The sequence below is a fragment of the Budorcas taxicolor genome, chromosome 3 (genome assembly GCF_023091745.1).
Source record: "Budorcas taxicolor isolate Tak-1 chromosome 3, Takin1.1, whole genome shotgun sequence".
Lineage (NCBI taxonomy): Eukaryota > Metazoa > Chordata > Mammalia > Artiodactyla > Bovidae > Budorcas > Budorcas taxicolor.
In genome coordinates this window covers 16,004,059-16,020,318 of record NC_068912.1, presented here as the reverse complement: position 1 = coordinate 16,020,318, position 16,260 = coordinate 16,004,059, and the positions used below count along the sequence as shown (strand labels likewise).

The following is a 16,260-nucleotide window of genomic DNA, read 5'->3' as shown; positions in this document are numbered from 1 at the left end:
CTCCCTGGCCCAACGCAAGGCGGGACCCACTTGGGATGGGCGGGTGTTCAGGCCAATGGGCGGACAGGGCGGTGGAGTGCAGGGGGCGGGGCGGAGTTGCGGCGGAGGGCTGGATGGGGGTCGAGGGCGGAGCTCGAGTTAAGGTGGACTGGGAGAGATAGGGGCTAGAAAGAGAGAGAGAAAGAGGAGAGGGAGGGGGAACGGGACCGCGGCAGGTGAAGGGAGAAAGAGAGAGACAAGGAAAGGAGGGAAAAGAGGAGGGTGGGAAAAGCTCAGAGTGCAAAGTAAGAGCTTGGAAGAAAAGAGCGAAAAAGGAGGGAGGGATCCATCTGCGCCCTGCAGAGACTGGCTGGACCAAGGGGTTGAAGTTTATGTCCTTATTGGGCGGAGGGAGGGGGGCCTGGGGGGGCGGGTGAAAAACCAGGAAGTGACAGAGGGTGTTGCTAAGGGTTGGGAGGGGGAGTTTGGGGGGTGGCAGGGGGCGGGGGGAGGGAGGGGAGGGATGGGGGGAAAGCAAGCAGGAGGACAGGTGAGACAGCAGGACAGGTGAGGCGGGCCCTGAGGGGGGGGGCGGGTGGGAGCCAGGTGAATGTACGGTTCTCGGCGGCCGAGGGGGGGCGGGCGGCAGGAGGAGGCAGAGGGCTGCGGAGGAGGAGCCCCCCAGCAGAGAGCGGCGAGCCACTGACCGCGGCCTTCTGACCAGGACCGGAGCAGGGCCCCAAGCCCCCGGGCCTGGCGGGGGACGCGCTTCTCCCCACACCCGGAGCCTCAGCAGCTCCAGCCAGCGGACCCAAAGGCGGAGAGGTGAGTGTACCCCACTTTTGCCTCCTGGCTAGGGGTCCCCCATACTCGAGATTACTGCAGTGTCCTTCGTCTGTCCTGTAAGTGGGACCCCCCCACACACGCGCGCATGCAGACCAGATTCCCACCACTCCCCTTTCCTGTGCCTTCCCAACACTCCGGGTCTTGGGAATTGATTTTAACGGGGAGGAAAGGTAGAGATGGAACTACAGCCTCCCCCAACCCAGGGCGGAGGGTCCCCAGAAACTTTCTGTGCACTTCTGGGATCAGACAGACTGGCGGCTCCGGGATGGAGAGAGGGCGAGGCGGCGCCCAGCGCTCCCCTAGTCTCCTTCGTGACTTTAGAGGTAGACCCCCGACCCGACCGAGTTGAGGGAATGGAAACGCTGACGGACTCTAACTAGGACAACGCTCCCCCCACCTCCTCCGCGCCCCCTGGCGCGGTGGGTTGGACTCGGGCCAGTTGCATGGGGGGTGGGGGGAGCACAGGAGGAGCCGCGGCTTGGGGGAAAGTTACCGGCTGGACTATTTGGTTTCTTGCGCTTCCACAGCCGCGCTCTCTCGCCGGTAGTGGGGCTCAGCGACGACCTCCGAGCGATACAGAACGACCCCTCTCTCCGCCGCCCCTCAATCCCACTCTCTTCGTTCGGGCTCCAGTACCGCCGCCACCTTTTCAAAGCCAGCTCCTGCCCCCAGAACCCAAGAGCGAGTGTGGGCGACTGGGAAGAATCCTACCTATCGTCCGTCCCCCACCGGCGCTGGCGCACCTGCCCCTACCCGGAGTGGGGGTCGCTACTGTGTTGTTGTAGGACCTAGTCTGAGCGCGGCTGGCAGAGGGCTGCCATTCAAAGGGGTGGGGGGCGCTGCTTTCAATTTCCAGTTTTCTCTCTCTCCTCCCACCCCACCCGAAGTAAGAGAGCGACGTGTCCCGGCCAGAGCGAGGGGGGGCCGGGAGTGGGGGGGCGGCGTGGGCAGCGGGTTGTGCCCGGACACGTGCCTGCCCAGGCGCCCCGGCCCTGCTGGTGTTTGGAGAGAGGGCGGGTCCCCTGCCCCCCGCCCCGCACAACCCCCACGTATCAAAGGGCGGCTGAGACGTGGTGAGACCTCGGGGCGCCCTGGGGGGGGGGGCAGGGAGCCTGGGTCCGGAGCAGGGGAGGGGCAGAGGCGCGGGTGCTAGCTGACCCACAGGAAACGAGCGCTGCTGACCTAGTTTGGGACACCGGAAGTGGGTGCTGGGGAGAGGGGGAGACCAGCAGGCTGTCCTGGCTTCCGGGCCAGGTGGAAGGCGTTCTTGAATTGACCCCCACCCGAAAGCAGTGAAGACCCCGAGCTGCAGCTGAGAATGAGAATGAGTCAGCGCAGCTATTCCCGCTTCCCTCAACTTATTCCTGGAGGAGGGAGACAGTTTATCAAGGCTCTGGGGGAGCCAGATTGGGCAGTGAGGGGTTAAACTGGGATAGGAACTCTCTCTTCCCTGAAGGTGCATGTGTGTAGGGGGGGTGAGGACTGGAGGATTATGGGGTTGCCTCCTGCTCCCCCCCCCACACACCAACTGGTTTGGTCACCCCTGTACCCGTCTGGCACTGCTGGGAGAGCTGGCATGGAGTGGGCATCAGGTTGGGCAGAGAGAGTGGGCATATGGAGTATTGTGCTGGCTGGAGAGGGACATATTTGTGACTGAGTTTGGGTAGCAGTTAGTATTCCTCCTTGGTGGTGACTGGGGAGAAGGGCAGGGGGCTCCCCCTGGAGCAGCTGATGAAACAAGAAGAAATCTCTGTCAGTGCTGCCTGTCCCTGGCCCCCGGGACCCCGGCTCCCCCAGCGTGCCTCTGTTACATGGTTGCTGTGGGCATGACGCAGCCTGCTGGCACCCCCAGACACTGTCCCCTCCCTTGGGTACCACACCCCTCAACCTTAGTACAGGGGTCAGGAAGGGGTTAATACCATCCAAAAGGGGCTCTGGGGAAGAAAGCAGGCAGTGCCCACTAGGCTCAGGTGTCAAGGAGGCCTGCTCCACTGGGGCACTCTCATCCCTGCTCAGCTCTGGCTGACATGGACCCCAGTGACTGGGAGACAGGTGCTGACCTCTTTCCCCTTCCCCATGGTGCCCCCTGGCACCCAGGGCCCCCAGCTCCTCCTTGGCCTAGTGCCTGCCCTGGGAGGGCGCGGCGGGCAGCGGGGGCTGGGCTAACAATGCACCATCGGGCCCTTTGTGTGCTTGCACTTGGCACCCTGGGGAAGGGTGGGGGAGGGGGGCCCAGAGGGCATGGGGGGCGGAGCGCCTCTGGGGTGGGGACAGTGAAGGCTGGGGGAGAGAAGCAGAGAATGAAAGCAGGTGGGGAGGAAAGGGAAGTAGGTCAGCTAGGGTGCTGGCCCCCCATCCCAAGCCAGGGCAGAGAGAACCAGCCCCTGATCCTATGGCTGCCCAGATGGCATCATGCTGCCTGGGGCACAGCCTAGGACTGGGCATTTGGGGTCAGAAGTCACTGCCCAGGGGACTGCTCAGATAGAGGAGGCCTGGCCTGTACTGCCTCCTTCTTGGTGGCTAAGAGACCCAGTTCTGGCCCAAAGCCGAGGTCCCAAGACGGGTAGTGACTGGGCTCCAGGCAGGGCACTGCCCTCTGATAGAAGCCTCTGGGACTGCTTTGGGGCTTCCTGCCTCCAGCCTGCTTGGCTCCCTGACCTTCAGAGAGTTAAGACTGCCCTGCTACCAGGCCTTAGGGCCTATGCCTGTTTTGGCCTAGGGCTGAAGAGGAGGGTGGGGGAGGAAGGTGGGGACAGGCAGAGGGATAGGACCCTGGCATGGGGTGTGCCCGCCCTGGCCTCTTCCCCCTCCTTCTGCTGAGTAAACTCGTGAGTAAACTTGACGTTTTGCCCGGACAGTTTGAAGTTGCCTCGCCGCCCCCCCACCACCACCGGTCCTGCCAACACACAGGCGGCCAGGCGCCAAGGCTGGCCTGGGGGACTAGGGGGAAAGGGTTAGAGCTACTGTTGTCCACCATCACGGATCCTGGAGAGGCAGAAATGATCCCCCACCCAGGCAGACCCAGGTCTTGGCTGGGACCTATAAACATCTGTCCCAGAACCTTGGGGAGCCTACAGAAAGTGGCCTGGAAGCAGAGCCTCTGCCCACTTCTGACTTCCACCCCCACTAAGTAAAGGCACCCAGCTACCCTCTGGTCCCCTGAGTTGCCACCTTTAATGTTCACAGGCTATGGGACACAAGGGGGAAAGCTACCTTTAGCAAATTCCACAGGGACACCAGAAAATGGTTCCCTCTTCATTCTGTCCCACAGCCTGGAGTGGGTGGGAGGTTAGTGGCCTTCCTTGGCATCTTAGCCCTCTCTTCACTGAGGCCTCCCAGTTGCCATGGCCTCAGCCCTAGAGGGTGGAATCCACATTTACCAGCAGAATTTCTTGACCTCACCCCTGGGTCTAACCCTATATATATCTCTCTCCACCATACTACTCATCAGGCCTGGCCCTAATCTTCCCCAACCCCTTCCTCTGCTTGCTAGCATCACAGAGCCGAGTCAGCTTTCAGAGCTCTCCAGCCAGAAATGCTCGTGCCAGATCCAGGGGCTGATGGTGCCCCAGACAAAAGAGGGCTGGTGGCAGGTAAATGGAGCCAGTGACCCCCCACAAACATGCCAACTGACTTTTTACTTGACATCACTAATTCCTCTTAGTCCTCCCTAGGCCACCAGAATGGTCCCGAGGCCCAGCAGGGGGAAATGCCTTCCTAGTCCCTGCCGGCCTCGGAGTGGGGCTCCACCAGGCCCTTGCTTTCGACCTCATGTCTCTGGCTTCAGTTTCCTTCCTGTTTCCACCGCCCCCCCCCCCAGCTCCTCCCCACCCATATGCCCCTTTCAACAGACATCCTCTCCTCCTTCCTTCCTCCTTTCCTCCCGCTTTGCCTGGGAGCAGGGGTCCTCTCCCCCAACCATAGACCTCCTGCCTTTTACCTCTTCTAAACACAGTCCCCCTGGAGATTCATGACCACCTCCCATCCCCTGCTCTGCTTTCCCCACCCCATCAGCAGTGAGGCTCTGGGGAAGGCAAGAGCACAGGGCTTCTCAAGGGAACTACAACTCCCAAGGTACATGCAAAGCAATTGTGGTGCATACTGGGAGTTGTAGTCCTCCTTGATCTCTCAGTTTGGTTAAGTTGGAATTTTTCTGGATGGGACTAAAAGTGGACTGGGATGACTTGGAACTTGGGGACCCGCTGGATCCCCCCAGCTTGTCCTCATCACCTTGTTCCCCCAGGACACCATGTATCCATGATTGTCATCCACCCCACCCCCCACCCCCAGCTGAGACATGCTACCCATTCTCACCTTAGGGCTCCACCCAAGAGATGCCCACACCCTGCCCTGCTGCCCCTGGCAGGGGTGGAATGGAGGGGCCCCATGAACTCCCTCCCTGCCCCGTGCCCTCTAGGCTGGTTCCCTCCCTTTACAGGGATCAAAGGGCAGAGAGCAGCCCCACCCCACTCCCTGGCAGGCTGCGGGCACTAGGGTGATCAGGAATTGCAGGGACTCTGGTGCCCAAGCAAATGCTTGGGCAGGGGGTTGCCAGGAGGCCAGCACCTGGCAGCAGAGAGACACTGGCCCCCATCTTGGGGAGTAGAACCTTCAATAACTGTTCATCAAGCTGTCCATAGCCCCCTTGGACTCTCTTTGTATAGGCCCTAAACTGTGTACTGCCTCTTGAGGAGATGGCTTGAGAACAGGGTCTTGGGCCTTATCTGTAGGACCTAGGGGCCTGGGCCCGCCTAGCTGGCACGAAGGCACAGGGGTGACCCTCCCCCACCCCAGGCCCACAGTTGGCATGGGGCGCTGGGAGCCAGGGGGGTAGGAGGGAGAGGAGGGCAGGACTGCCAGCATCCTGGTGGGTAGGTGCCAACCGGGCCGGGAGCTGGTGAGGGGCAGCAGGCCAGCGGCATTGAGCCAGCAGCTGTTGGGGGGGAAAGGGGAGGGGATATTTTAGGGGGCATTTCTGTGGTGCCCCCTCCCAGCCCAGCAGGACATGGGATGGCCTAGTGGCTGGGGGACCTAGGGCCCGCCTCGTTACAGGAATAAGAGACCCCCAGAGTTGTTTAAGTGGAACTTTGTGGTCCACCCTCCTCTGGGCTCAGAGCCCTCCTGAGTTGCCCCTCAGGCCCAGGCGGGTCCCACCCAACCGGCCAGGGTGGCAGCAGCTTACGCAAGGGGTGGGGCTAGGCGCTTCCCAGCAGATGCCCCCTCTCGGCTCCTTCCTCTTTCGGTGCCCACAGCTCCCCCCATCTTGTCCACCCCACCTCAGGCCACCTCTAGCCCCCTGATCCCCCTGGCCACTGGGGGCTGGCACAAGTGCTGCCCCCTGGCCTGGTTGGCAGGGGCTGGCGCCCGGGCAAGGAACTGTGGTATGTGAGTGGGTTTGGGGTGAGGCATGGGGAGGGCGGGGTGCTGCCTTGCCCAGCCCCTGAGGGCCCCAGCCCAGTACGGGGTGGGGAAAATTCGGCCAGCTCCCAAGGGTGCTGAGGGCCCCACTGGGGGTCTGAAGGGCCTCCCTGTGGTCCCCTGTTAGTCCACATGCCCTGAGGGGCTGGGACCTGGGCACCTGTCACCCCTGGCACTGACTGTCCAGGCTTCCCCTCCTCCCTCTCTGGCCACTGCTGCCTCCTGTCCCCTCCCCTCCCTTCTTCCTTCTCCTGGTCCCACCTCCAGCAGCCTCTCCCATTGCTCCTCCTCACCTCTGTCCTCCTGGACTGTCCCAGCTCCTACCTTTCCTACCACTCACCTTTTTCCCCTTTTAGGACTGAGTCAGGACAGGCGGGGGTGGGTATAGCTGGGGCTTCGGGCACCACAGGCAGAAACTCTAGGCCCTCTCCCACGCTGCCAGGCCTCTGGTAACCCCTCCCTCCATCTGGGGGGAGGGGGGACAGCACCCAGAGGGTTAAGGCTGTAGGGGGGAGGGGCTGGGCCAAGTCGTGGGCGGCCCCTTTGAAGGAGGGAGCTGGAGCGGGGAACAGCCACCCTGCCTGCCCCCCAGCCAGGCCCTCCCCCACCCCTCCCAACCTGTTCCCCCCAGGGGCCAGGAGGAGTTGCCGGCAAGGCCCCTCAGCGTTCAGGTGAGTAGGCCCCGCTCTGGCTTGGGAGATCAGGCCCCAGGGGAGGCTCGGAGGCCTAGAATTGGCCAAGGGTCAGAGAGGGACTGAAAAACAGGCTAGGAAGAGGGTGTCCAAATTTTCACAGGGGGTGGTTTAGGGAACTGAGGGGCTGAGGGGCTGGAGTGTGGGGGAGCCTCTGTGTCCGAGGGACGTAGGAGGGCAGGAGAGCAGAAGAAGGGGCCTACGGGAGCCGAGGGGCTGCTGGGCCAGGACAGGAGGTTGGACAGGCTGGCAGGGAGCCGGGCTCCGGGGATTGGGCTGGGGTGTCCTCTGGGGCTGGGGGGCTCAGGTTTCTGCCGGCGGCTTGGCGGGTGTGGGGTTACCAGCCAGCTCGGTTACGCAGCCGGGGACGCTAGGCTAGGGGGGAGGGGGTGGGCACAGGGCAGACCCTGGCACCTTGTAGGTCTCCTCAGGCCCTCAGGGGATCTGGCGCTGCTCCGGCGGACCCCTGCTGGGAGCGCTGATGGCCAGGGTCTGTCCAGGCGCATGGTTGCCTGGCCTTGGGTGGGCAGCCTCTGGGGAAACTCCAGCTGCTCCAGGGCTGGAAACTCTGACGGGCAGAGAGGCCTAGGCTGTCCCCCAACTCTACCCCACATCCGCTCTCACTGTACACCCCCCCACCCATCTTCGCCAACTGTTCCCCCCGATTTTGGTCCTGTGCTTCATCCAGAATGGGGTCGTGGGTGCCTAAATGCAACCATCTCATGGCAAGACCAGGCCTTGGAGGGCAGGCCCGATTTCTTAATTTAATTCCTCTGCCCCTCTCCACCCGCATCCAACCATCGGCCTGGGGAGAAGAGAAGAGATGCTTGGAGTAGGGTGAAATGGAGGAAGTGAGAGAGGCCTGAGCGAGAGAACCAAAAGCCAAAAGAAAGGAGAGGTAGGGATGGTTCCTTGGAGACCTAGGGACTTAAGGACTCAGTAGAGAGAGAGGAAGCAGGAGCCTTGCAAGGGCTGAAGGGAGGAAAGCAAAGGATGAGCCACGGAGAGAGGAGACAAGGGTCCGAGAAGGCAGGAAGGAGACAGAAAGAGGCCAAGGCAAGGGGCCAAGAGTGGAGAGGGGCTGAGGGCAGGCGTCCCCAAAGGAAAAGAGGGGAAGACTAGGGAAGACGGAGTTGCCCCATTCCTTTCCCCGCCATCTTTTATCTCCCTCAGATTTCCCCTGATGCGATCTCAGAGGCTGTGGACTAGGGCTGGTGCCATGGAAAGAAAGTGTGGGGGAACACTGAGGTCTCCCTCCTGTCAAACGCTGAAGCACCAGGAATTGGGGATTTTGAGGGAGGAGAGGCTTAACCCCCACAGCACCGGGAAGCAGCCAACTCCCCTTGCCTCCTTCCCCCTTCGTGGCTTGCGGTCTCTCTTCCCCGCCTCGGCCCCCAGGAAGTGTGAGTGCTGGGGTGGTGAGGTTAGGAGGGGGAAGCGACATATGGGGGATGGGGAAGGCATGTACTAGCTTGGAGGGGCTGGGTGGGGAGCAAAAGGCTCCATGCATGTCTGGGGCATCCTGGGCTGAGGGCCTCTCCTTCAAAGCCCTTCCAGTCCTCCAGGGGATTCACCTCCACCTCTCACCCCGCCTTTCCAACTGGGCAGTCCAGATGGCTTCAGCCCTGGGCCCCAGAGGCCCTAAGAAAGGGTGGAAGAAGCTGGGGAGCTAGGATTCCTGGGTCCCTGAGGACTTTGGACTGGCTGTCCTATTTCCCCACCCCCGCCCTTGGTCCAGCCACAGGCCAAAGCCCTGGCTTCGTGCAAACTTCGTTCCAAAAAAACAGGAAGAGAACCTGAGGCTGGAGTTGGGGTGGGGGTTGGGGGGGAGAAAGGAGAAAGAAGTAAGGGGGAAGGGTGGCCAGCCAAGGTGGAAAGAGCGTCAGGCCTCTCCATCACCCTGGCAGGAGGCATCACAGCCTGGCCCTCATCCTCACCCCAAGCTGCTACACCTGGAGAAGCTGGCCAGGTCCCTCTCGGGCTCTCTGGCAGAGCCCGGAGGTGGGGGCCTCTGAGCCTAAGGAGGGGGTGCTCTGTGTGCCTGAGTCTCAGGCCCATATCTATTTTCTCCGCCACTAATCCTGTTTCCGCCTGCTGCCCCCCACACTAAGCCTCACTCCCCTAATCCCCAGGGTGTGGGGAAGGGGGGCCAGCTTTACTCAGCTGCCCCATTCAGGGCCTCGTATCCCAGCTCTTCAGCTGGCTCAGGCCGGCAGTGTTGGCCCTGGTATTCCCCCAGCCCTTCACTGGACACTGCCTGAGGTCAGCACCTGGAAAGACTTTCAGCCTCCTTTTCCTTCCCGTGCCAGGGCCAGTGCCCTCTACCTTTTGGTTTCTTGGTGGTGGACACACCTTGGGAGGTGCCTTTGGGCACTGAGGGGTAGGTGATAGGGGCTCTCACCTTTGCCCCCTCCCATACTGTTCTATCCCCAAAGTCTTCCCCCCACCAAAGATGGGGCAAGCTTGACTCAGGGCCCAGTTTCAAGAGAGCTGCCCACCGGCTTGGCCGGTCTAGCAGGCCTGACAGTGAGGGGAGCCTGGGGGGGTGACGGGAAAGGGGGGAGAGATGGGGCGGGGCCCCCAGTTCTTCCCCCTACCAGGCAAACAGACCTTGCCTGGCTCCCTGGCACAGCTGCCCCCCCACCAACCACCACACACGCCCATGCCCACAAGGTCTTAGCAAGAGGGGGCATGCCAGGCTGGGTGGGGATGGGCCGTCCTCATGGGCGTCTGGGGGCTGGGCCCTCTGGGATATAGAGGTGGGAAGGGTGCCCAAGTTGGGGTGGGCACCCTGGCATCAGTGCCCCACCCTGGCAGAAAGAAGGGGCGAGTTCCTCCCCATCAATCCCTCCCAGATGATGGGGCCTGAAGTGCCCCCTTGGCCTGGTTGGCACCAGCCTAGCTCCAGGTGGCACCTAAGTCAGCATGGGTGCCAGAGCCATGGGAAAGGGCTAGGGGAGTTTCCCAGAAGCTAGAGACCCATAGGAACACCTCCCCTTCCCAGATGGGTCCTCTGCCTCTCTCTCCCTTCATTGCTACCGCGTGGCCGTGGGCTTTGGAGTTAGGCCCTAGGGCTTAAACACCTACCCTTGCCCAAGCCCCGTGTGATCTGCATCGTGAACCAGCCTGAGCCTGTGACCTGACAGCAGGGTCAGCCAATCAGGAACCCCGCCACACCAAGTTGCCACAGAGATGGCCCTGGGGTGGGAGAAGGGAGGCGGGCTTAAGCAGCGGGAATGGGTGGGGTGGGAGGGAAGAAGGGAGAGGGACAGGGTGAGCCACGTGCCTGCGGGTGCACAGCTCCGGGCCAATGGACAGGGAGGACAACCCCACCCATCCCCCTCAGGAGGGACAGGATTCACTTTGGGCTCAGGAGGGTGCCCACTGCTACTTGAATGGCCACTGCTGCTGCCCACCTGGTTTTGTTTGTTCCTAAGTCCTGGGGCCATTTGCCACTTGTACTATTTGTAAAGTACAGGTGGGAAAACCCAAGGAAACTGGGAGTGCTCCCAGACTGCTTGGCCCTCAGGGAGAGAAGTGATTTGTGGACTTAAGGTGGGAAGGGGTGGGCTATCTGAGGGTGCCTGACTGTGGCTTATGAGCCAGCACATGGGTGCTGCTCACTCAAGGCTTCCACACAGGCATCCGGATGCTATAGGGAAGACGGGGAGGCAGGCAGAGACAATGCAGTTCTTGTGTCCTCAAAAGGAAACCTGTAGCCCCCGACTCCTCCAGCCCCCTCAAAACCCTTCCCCATCAGTGGCCGAGACTCAGCAGTTGGTGGGAGTGGCAGAGAAGACTGGCAAACTGTCAGTGAGACTTGCCCTACGGATCATCCGGTCAGCCTTTAATTTTGCAGATGAGGAAATGGGAAAGAAAGTGACTGGTTCAGGGTCATGTAGCTAGTAGTAACCAGACTCCCCCTGGGTGATTTGACGGAGGGAGACAGACCTTTCTCCCAGCAGAGACCATCTGTATAGCGCAGTCTGCCTCCGGGTGAGGCTTGGTTTCTCTCTCCCAAGGCCAGAACTTTTATTGAGCCCCTACTATGTGTTAGGCGTTGTGCCACCCACGGGCTCATTTAACCTTCACCACAGCCCTAGGAATCAGGTGGAGTTATCCCATGTTATAGACATGGGATGTTTATAGAAAAGAAGGTTCAGAGATTAAACAACTTGTTTAAGGATCACAGAGCTAATCAGCCGCAGAGTGAGGATTCAAACTCAAGCCTGGATGACTCCAGAGCCCAGCTCTTTCCAGGCCTCAACTCTGTCTCCAGTTGCTCCAGACCACCAAACGTCAGGGTGGAAGGGCTGAGCGGCTTTCATCCCCACCCGCTCCTTGTGTACCATGAGGAGACAGAAGCACAGAGAGAAATGACTTGCCCAAGGTCATTCGGCAAGATAGTAGCAGAGCCAGGATTAGAAGCTGGTCTCCTCACTTCCAGGCCAGACTCACTCTGCTAGCTGCCTCCCTCCACCAGCCTTGGGACTGCCGAAGTGCTGTGCCTTCTGTGGCTGTGCCTTGGAAAGGCTAGCACAGAGGGTGGAAGAAGGTCTTCCGGAGAGGGGGGCTCTCCTGACTGGCCAGGAATGGAGAGGGAGACCTGGCAGTGGCAGCCCGGTGGAGGAGGGGTAGGGCTGGAACTTGGCCTATTGGCAGGGGGGAGGGGTGGGGACGATGCTTATCGGTGCGGGGCAGGAAGCACCCGCGCCAGCGCCAGCGACACCCCAGCAAAGGGTGGCTGCTCCTTGGCCCCATGGGGGAGGGGAGGATGTGGGGGGAGGTATGCTGGGAGCTGTGTTTCCCTTTTGGCCTCTACAAGGGGGAGACCTAGAAGGGGAGATGAACTTTTAGTGGGTGGGAAAGAAGGTGGGGTCCTGGGGAGCCACCTCCCAGGTTTGCAGTGTTTTATAGTGCACCAAACGCTTTAGAGAGATAATGTGAGCTAAAGCACCTGACCTTGCCGTGAACAGACCTTGGCCCAAAGTGAATCTGAACTCTCTCATTGGCCTCTCTCTGGGGTGAGAGGAGGTTCCATCACAGAGACTGCCACCCCACTTTTCAGATGCCTGAGGCTGGCTGCAAGAGGCACCCAGAGTCCTTCAGCCAGTTCTTCATGAAGCCTGAACCAGAACACAGGCATCCTTTCTCCCAGATCAGTGCTTCTTCCAAAGGGATGGGAATGGGGCAGGTGAAGCAGATGGGTCTCTAGGAAAGGCCAGAAAGGCAGAGCTCTTGCACTCACTGAGGCAGAACGTTGCACAGTGGTTAGGAACAGGGCTCGGCCGCAGCCTGGCTTTGAACCTGTTCCGCACTTAGCATAGAAAGTCACTTCACATGTCTGCGCCTCAGGTTCCTGCCTGTGGATGGATAATTGTTACTTTAGAAGGTCATGGAAGATGAAATGGGTGTAAAGCACTTGAAGGGCCTGTGCTCATGGCCAGGGCTGGTGTTCCGTCTCTGGGCGCCCTGGCAGGGCTGAGCACTCCTAACCTCCCCTTCTCCTTCACTCCGCAGGAGAAGATGGGGAGCCCTGAGGATGACCTGATCGGGATTCCATTCCCAGACCACAGCAGTGAGCTCCTGAGCTGCCTCAATGAGCAGCGCCAGCTGGGCCACCTCTGTGACCTCACCATCCGGACGCAGGGCCTGGAGTACCGCACCCACCGGGCTGTGCTGGCTGCCTGCAGCCACTACTTCAAGAAGCTCTTCACCGAGGGTGGTGGCGGTGCGCTCTCGGGTGCTGGGGGCGGTGGGACAGCTGCTGGGGGTGCAGGGGCCGGCGTGTGCGAGTTGGACTTCGTGGGGCCGGAGGCACTGGGTGCCCTGCTCGAGTTTGCCTACACAGCCACCCTGACCACCAGCAGCGCCAACATGCCAGCCGTACTGCAGGCCGCGCGGCTGCTGGAGATCCCCTGTGTCATCGCGGCCTGCATGGAGATTCTGCAGGGCAGCGGACTAGAGGCGCCCAGCCCGGACGAGGACGACTGTGAGCGCGCGCGGCAGTACCTGGAAGCCTTCGCCTGTACAGCCAGCGCCTCAGCTTCGGGAGTCCCCAACGGTGACGACAGCCCTCCACAGGCACCCCTCCCACCGCCGCCACCACCGCCTCCTCGGCCTGTTGCCCGCCGCAGCCGCAAGCCCCGCAAAGCTTTCCTGCAGACCAAGGGGGCCCGGGCCAACCACCTGGTGCCCGAGGTGCCCACGGTGCCCACCCATCCCTTCACCTATGAGGAGGAGGAGGAGGCGAGCAGAGTGGGCAGCGGGCTGGGAGACAGCTACAGCCCTCCCACAGGGGCTGCCTCACCCCCCGAGGGGCCCCTGAGCTACGAGGCCTGCGAGGGTGAAGAAGAAGAGGAGGAGCTGGTGTACCCCCCGCCCTACGGGCTGGCACAGGGCAGTGGGCCCCCGCTGTCCCCAGAGGAGCTGGGCTCAGACGAGGATGCCATCGATCCCGACCTGATGGCCTACCTCAGCTCCTTGCACCAGGACACCCTGCCTCCAGGCCTGGACAGCCAGGACAAGCTAGTGCGCAAACGCCGCTCCCAGATGCCCCAGGAGTGCCCAGTCTGCCACAAGATCATCCACGGGGCGGGCAAACTGCCACGCCACATGAGGACCCATACGGGTGAGAAGCCCTTCGCCTGTGAAGTCTGCGGTGTCCGTTTCACCCGGTGAGCACCAGGGCGGGGAAGAGGCCCAGCAGGGGCCATGTGGGGGGTGGGGGGTGGCGCAAGGGAGAAAGGGATTGTGAGACCCTTTCCATGTGGGGGTGTGGAGGGAGAGGATCCTGGAGGGACTGTGGGGTGGTCCCCAGGCTGAGGCAAGAGACCAGGAGAAAGAAAGTCAAGGAAGGTGGGTCTGGGGCCTTAAAGATCTGACTGTGCTGGAGGCAGGTGGTTAACCTGGGGCTAAGTCAGCAAGGGTCTCCCTGAGCAGAAATAGGGGACCGAGTGCTAGGGGGCGGGACTGCCAGGGACCCCCTGTGACGGCTCCCTTCGCCCTCTCCCTGCCGCGCCAGGAATGACAAGCTGAAGATCCACATGCGGAAGCACACCGGAGAGCGCCCCTACTCGTGCTCACACTGCCCAGCCCGCTTCCTGCACAGCTACGACCTCAAGAACCACATGCACCTGCACACAGGGGACCGGCCCTACGAGTGCCACCTGTGCCACAAGGCTTTCGCCAAGGAGGACCACCTGCAGCGCCACCTCAAGGGCCAGAACTGCCTGGAGGTGCGCACCCGGCGGCGCCGCAAGGACGATGCGCCCCCTCACTACCCCCCGCCCTCCGCCGCCGCCTCGTCCCCTGCTGGTCTCGACCTCTCCAACGGTCACTTGGACACCTTCCGCCTGTCTCTGGCTCGATTCTGGGAGACGTCCGCCCCTACCGGGCCCCCAGACTCCACCCCAGGGCCCCCTGATGACGAGGAGGAGGAGGGGGCACCCGCCACACCTCAGGCTGAAGGTGCCATGGACACCTCTTAAAGAGGGGCGAGTGGCCGAGCTGGAGCAGCACGGGGACCGGGGAGGCCCATGCCAAGCAGTGGGAGTGTACACAGCAGAGACGGCGCTGGGGGTCAGGCCCTGAGTCTCCCTGGCATCGGAAATAGGCTCCTTCCCTCAGAGCCCTCATTCCAGTTCCAAGCCGAGAAGGTTTTGGGGCAGAGTCTCCCCAGATTGGGGTGCTCTCCCACGGAGTGATACATATGATATTATGTATATATTTACAGCTCCATTGTAAAGGTGGGGTCCCTGTCCCCAGCTGCTCCTGGGGAGTAGAAGCAATAATGTATTTCTGATTTGTGGGGTCCCTCTTCGGCTATGCGGGTTTCTAGGGGGTGGGGGGCTTGGGACCAAAGCCTTGCCCCACCCCCATGCCCCTTGGGGTTTTGGCTGTGTTAGGGGGTGAAGGACTGCCCCTCCCTTTCGAGACCCCTCCTTCCTGGTTTCTGTTCCCTTTTCCTGGCAGTGAATTACGCAAAGGGGGGCGGCAAAGGATGGGTAGGTGGGGGAAAGCAAGGTAAAAGCTTGGAGGACGGGGACTGGGCCTGTAAGGAAGGAGCCATCCCAGTCCCCCTCCGCCCTTCTCCCAGCGCTGAGTCATGGGGTCCTGGAGAAGGGGGCGGGGTGGCCTGATTGGCTCGCCCGCCCCTGGGGGCAGCGGGAGAGCCCCGCCCAGCCAGGGGAGCCTGCTGCCGGTTCTCCTCCCCGGCCCTCCCCTCCCGCGTCCCCGGGCAGGGAATGTCTTGTTCCCGCCGCTCCCTCCCCGGGGCCAGAGGGCAGGGCGGGCCGGGCGGTGTCCTACCCTCTTCTCCTCCTCCCCACCTCCTCCCCGCCCAGGTGCGAGCCGCCACCACCACTGCTGCCGCCCCTGACTCACGCCGCCCCCGGGCTGGCGCGGTGCTGGGTGTGGGACCGGGTGAGGGGCTGGCGGGGAGCCTGGCGGAGAACGGGCTGGCCGGCGCCATCTGGCGGCTGTGCCCTGCGCGGGCGAGCGCCCCTGGCGGCCACTGCCAGGGAGCCGCCTTCTCCACCTCCACCACCCCAGCGGGTGAGCCGCGCCCCCTTGCCAAGGCCGGGGCGCGGAACTGCTCGCCCGCCCCCAGGGAAAGTGGGCTGCGGCCCTGTGGGAAAGGAGTCCTACCCTCAGACCCTTGCCTGCCAGGGCTCCCTGTTGGGGTGGGGAGAGTAATTCCCTCACTCTTCCCTTAGGATTGAATCCACCCCCGTTCTGTACATAGCCTTTTCTGTTGGTCTTGTTGAAATCTAGTTTCAGATTTTTAACTACCCAATTCTGCTGGGGGTGGGGGTATCTCCCCCGCCTCCTCGCTGGGTGCTGGACCCCGCTCGGGCCTGGGCTCTGCCTTGCACTATTTCCCCTCCCTGGCCTGGCGGCCCCCCCCCCTCCTTAAAAGGGGCAGGTTCAGGGGCCCGGTGCTCTCCCTCCCTCCCATGCACCCCCATGCCCATTTGCACAGCTGCCCAGGTACCCCCAATAGTGGGGGGGGGGGTCACAGGGAGGGGGTAGCGGGACCAGTCCTTGTCTCTATTTAAAAAGTGATGATGTAATATATTGGGGTAGAGGGAGGCCAGGTTGCTCTGGGCCTCCTCTTTGCATTTCAGGTGATGGGGGGCCCAGCCCCGGGGAGTGAGGACAGTGTGGCCTCCCCCCCCCTTGCGGCTTCTCCACTCAGTGCCTTAAGGGGGGAGGCGGTCCCCCCTCTCCTGTGCCCTCCCCTTCCCTTGCCCCCCACCTCGGGTGTAAGCGACAGGAAGAAATAATAATAATTTAAGATTCACGCTTGTGTCCAACTTTGATT

The 16,260-nt window shown here is 62.0% G+C and overlaps 1 protein-coding gene across 5 annotated transcripts; it reads left to right on the top strand.

The window, feature by feature from the left end:
• The first annotated feature begins 502 nt into the window (after window positions 1-502).
• Window positions 503-16,233, top strand: ZBTB7B (zinc finger and BTB domain containing 7B). 5 transcript variants are annotated; one of them, XM_052637129.1, is made up of 5 exons: window positions 503-529; window positions 704-804; window positions 6,875-6,914; window positions 12,456-13,612; window positions 13,960-16,233. In XM_052637129.1, the coding sequence occupies exons 1-5, from the start codon at window positions 503-505 to the stop codon at window positions 14,423-14,425; spliced, it is 1,791 nt and encodes a 596-aa protein (XP_052493089.1). In that variant the 3' UTR covers window positions 14,426-16,233. The 5 variants fall into 5 exon arrangements, with proteins under 5 accessions (XP_052493089.1, XP_052493090.1, XP_052493091.1 ...); XM_052637130.1 differs by lacking the exon at window positions 6,875-6,914 and having other exon boundaries at window positions 505-546; XM_052637131.1 differs by lacking the exons at window positions 704-804; window positions 6,875-6,914 and having other exon boundaries at window positions 511-546.
• The last annotated feature ends 27 nt before the right edge of the window (window positions 16,234-16,260 follow it).

Bases quoted from the DNA above. Each gene is read 5' to 3' on its own strand.
- ZBTB7B (XM_052637129.1), top strand. From the start codon at position 503: ATGGGGGGAAAGCAAGCAGGAGGACAG. The intron at 530-703 runs GTGAGACAGCAG...CCTTCTGACCAG, and splicing joins GAAAGCAAGCAGGAGGACAG to GACCGGAGCAGGGCCCCAAG. The intron at 6,915-12,455 runs GTGAGTAGGCCC...TTCACTCCGCAG, and splicing joins CAAGGCCCCTCAGCGTTCAG to GAGAAGATGGGGAGCCCTGA.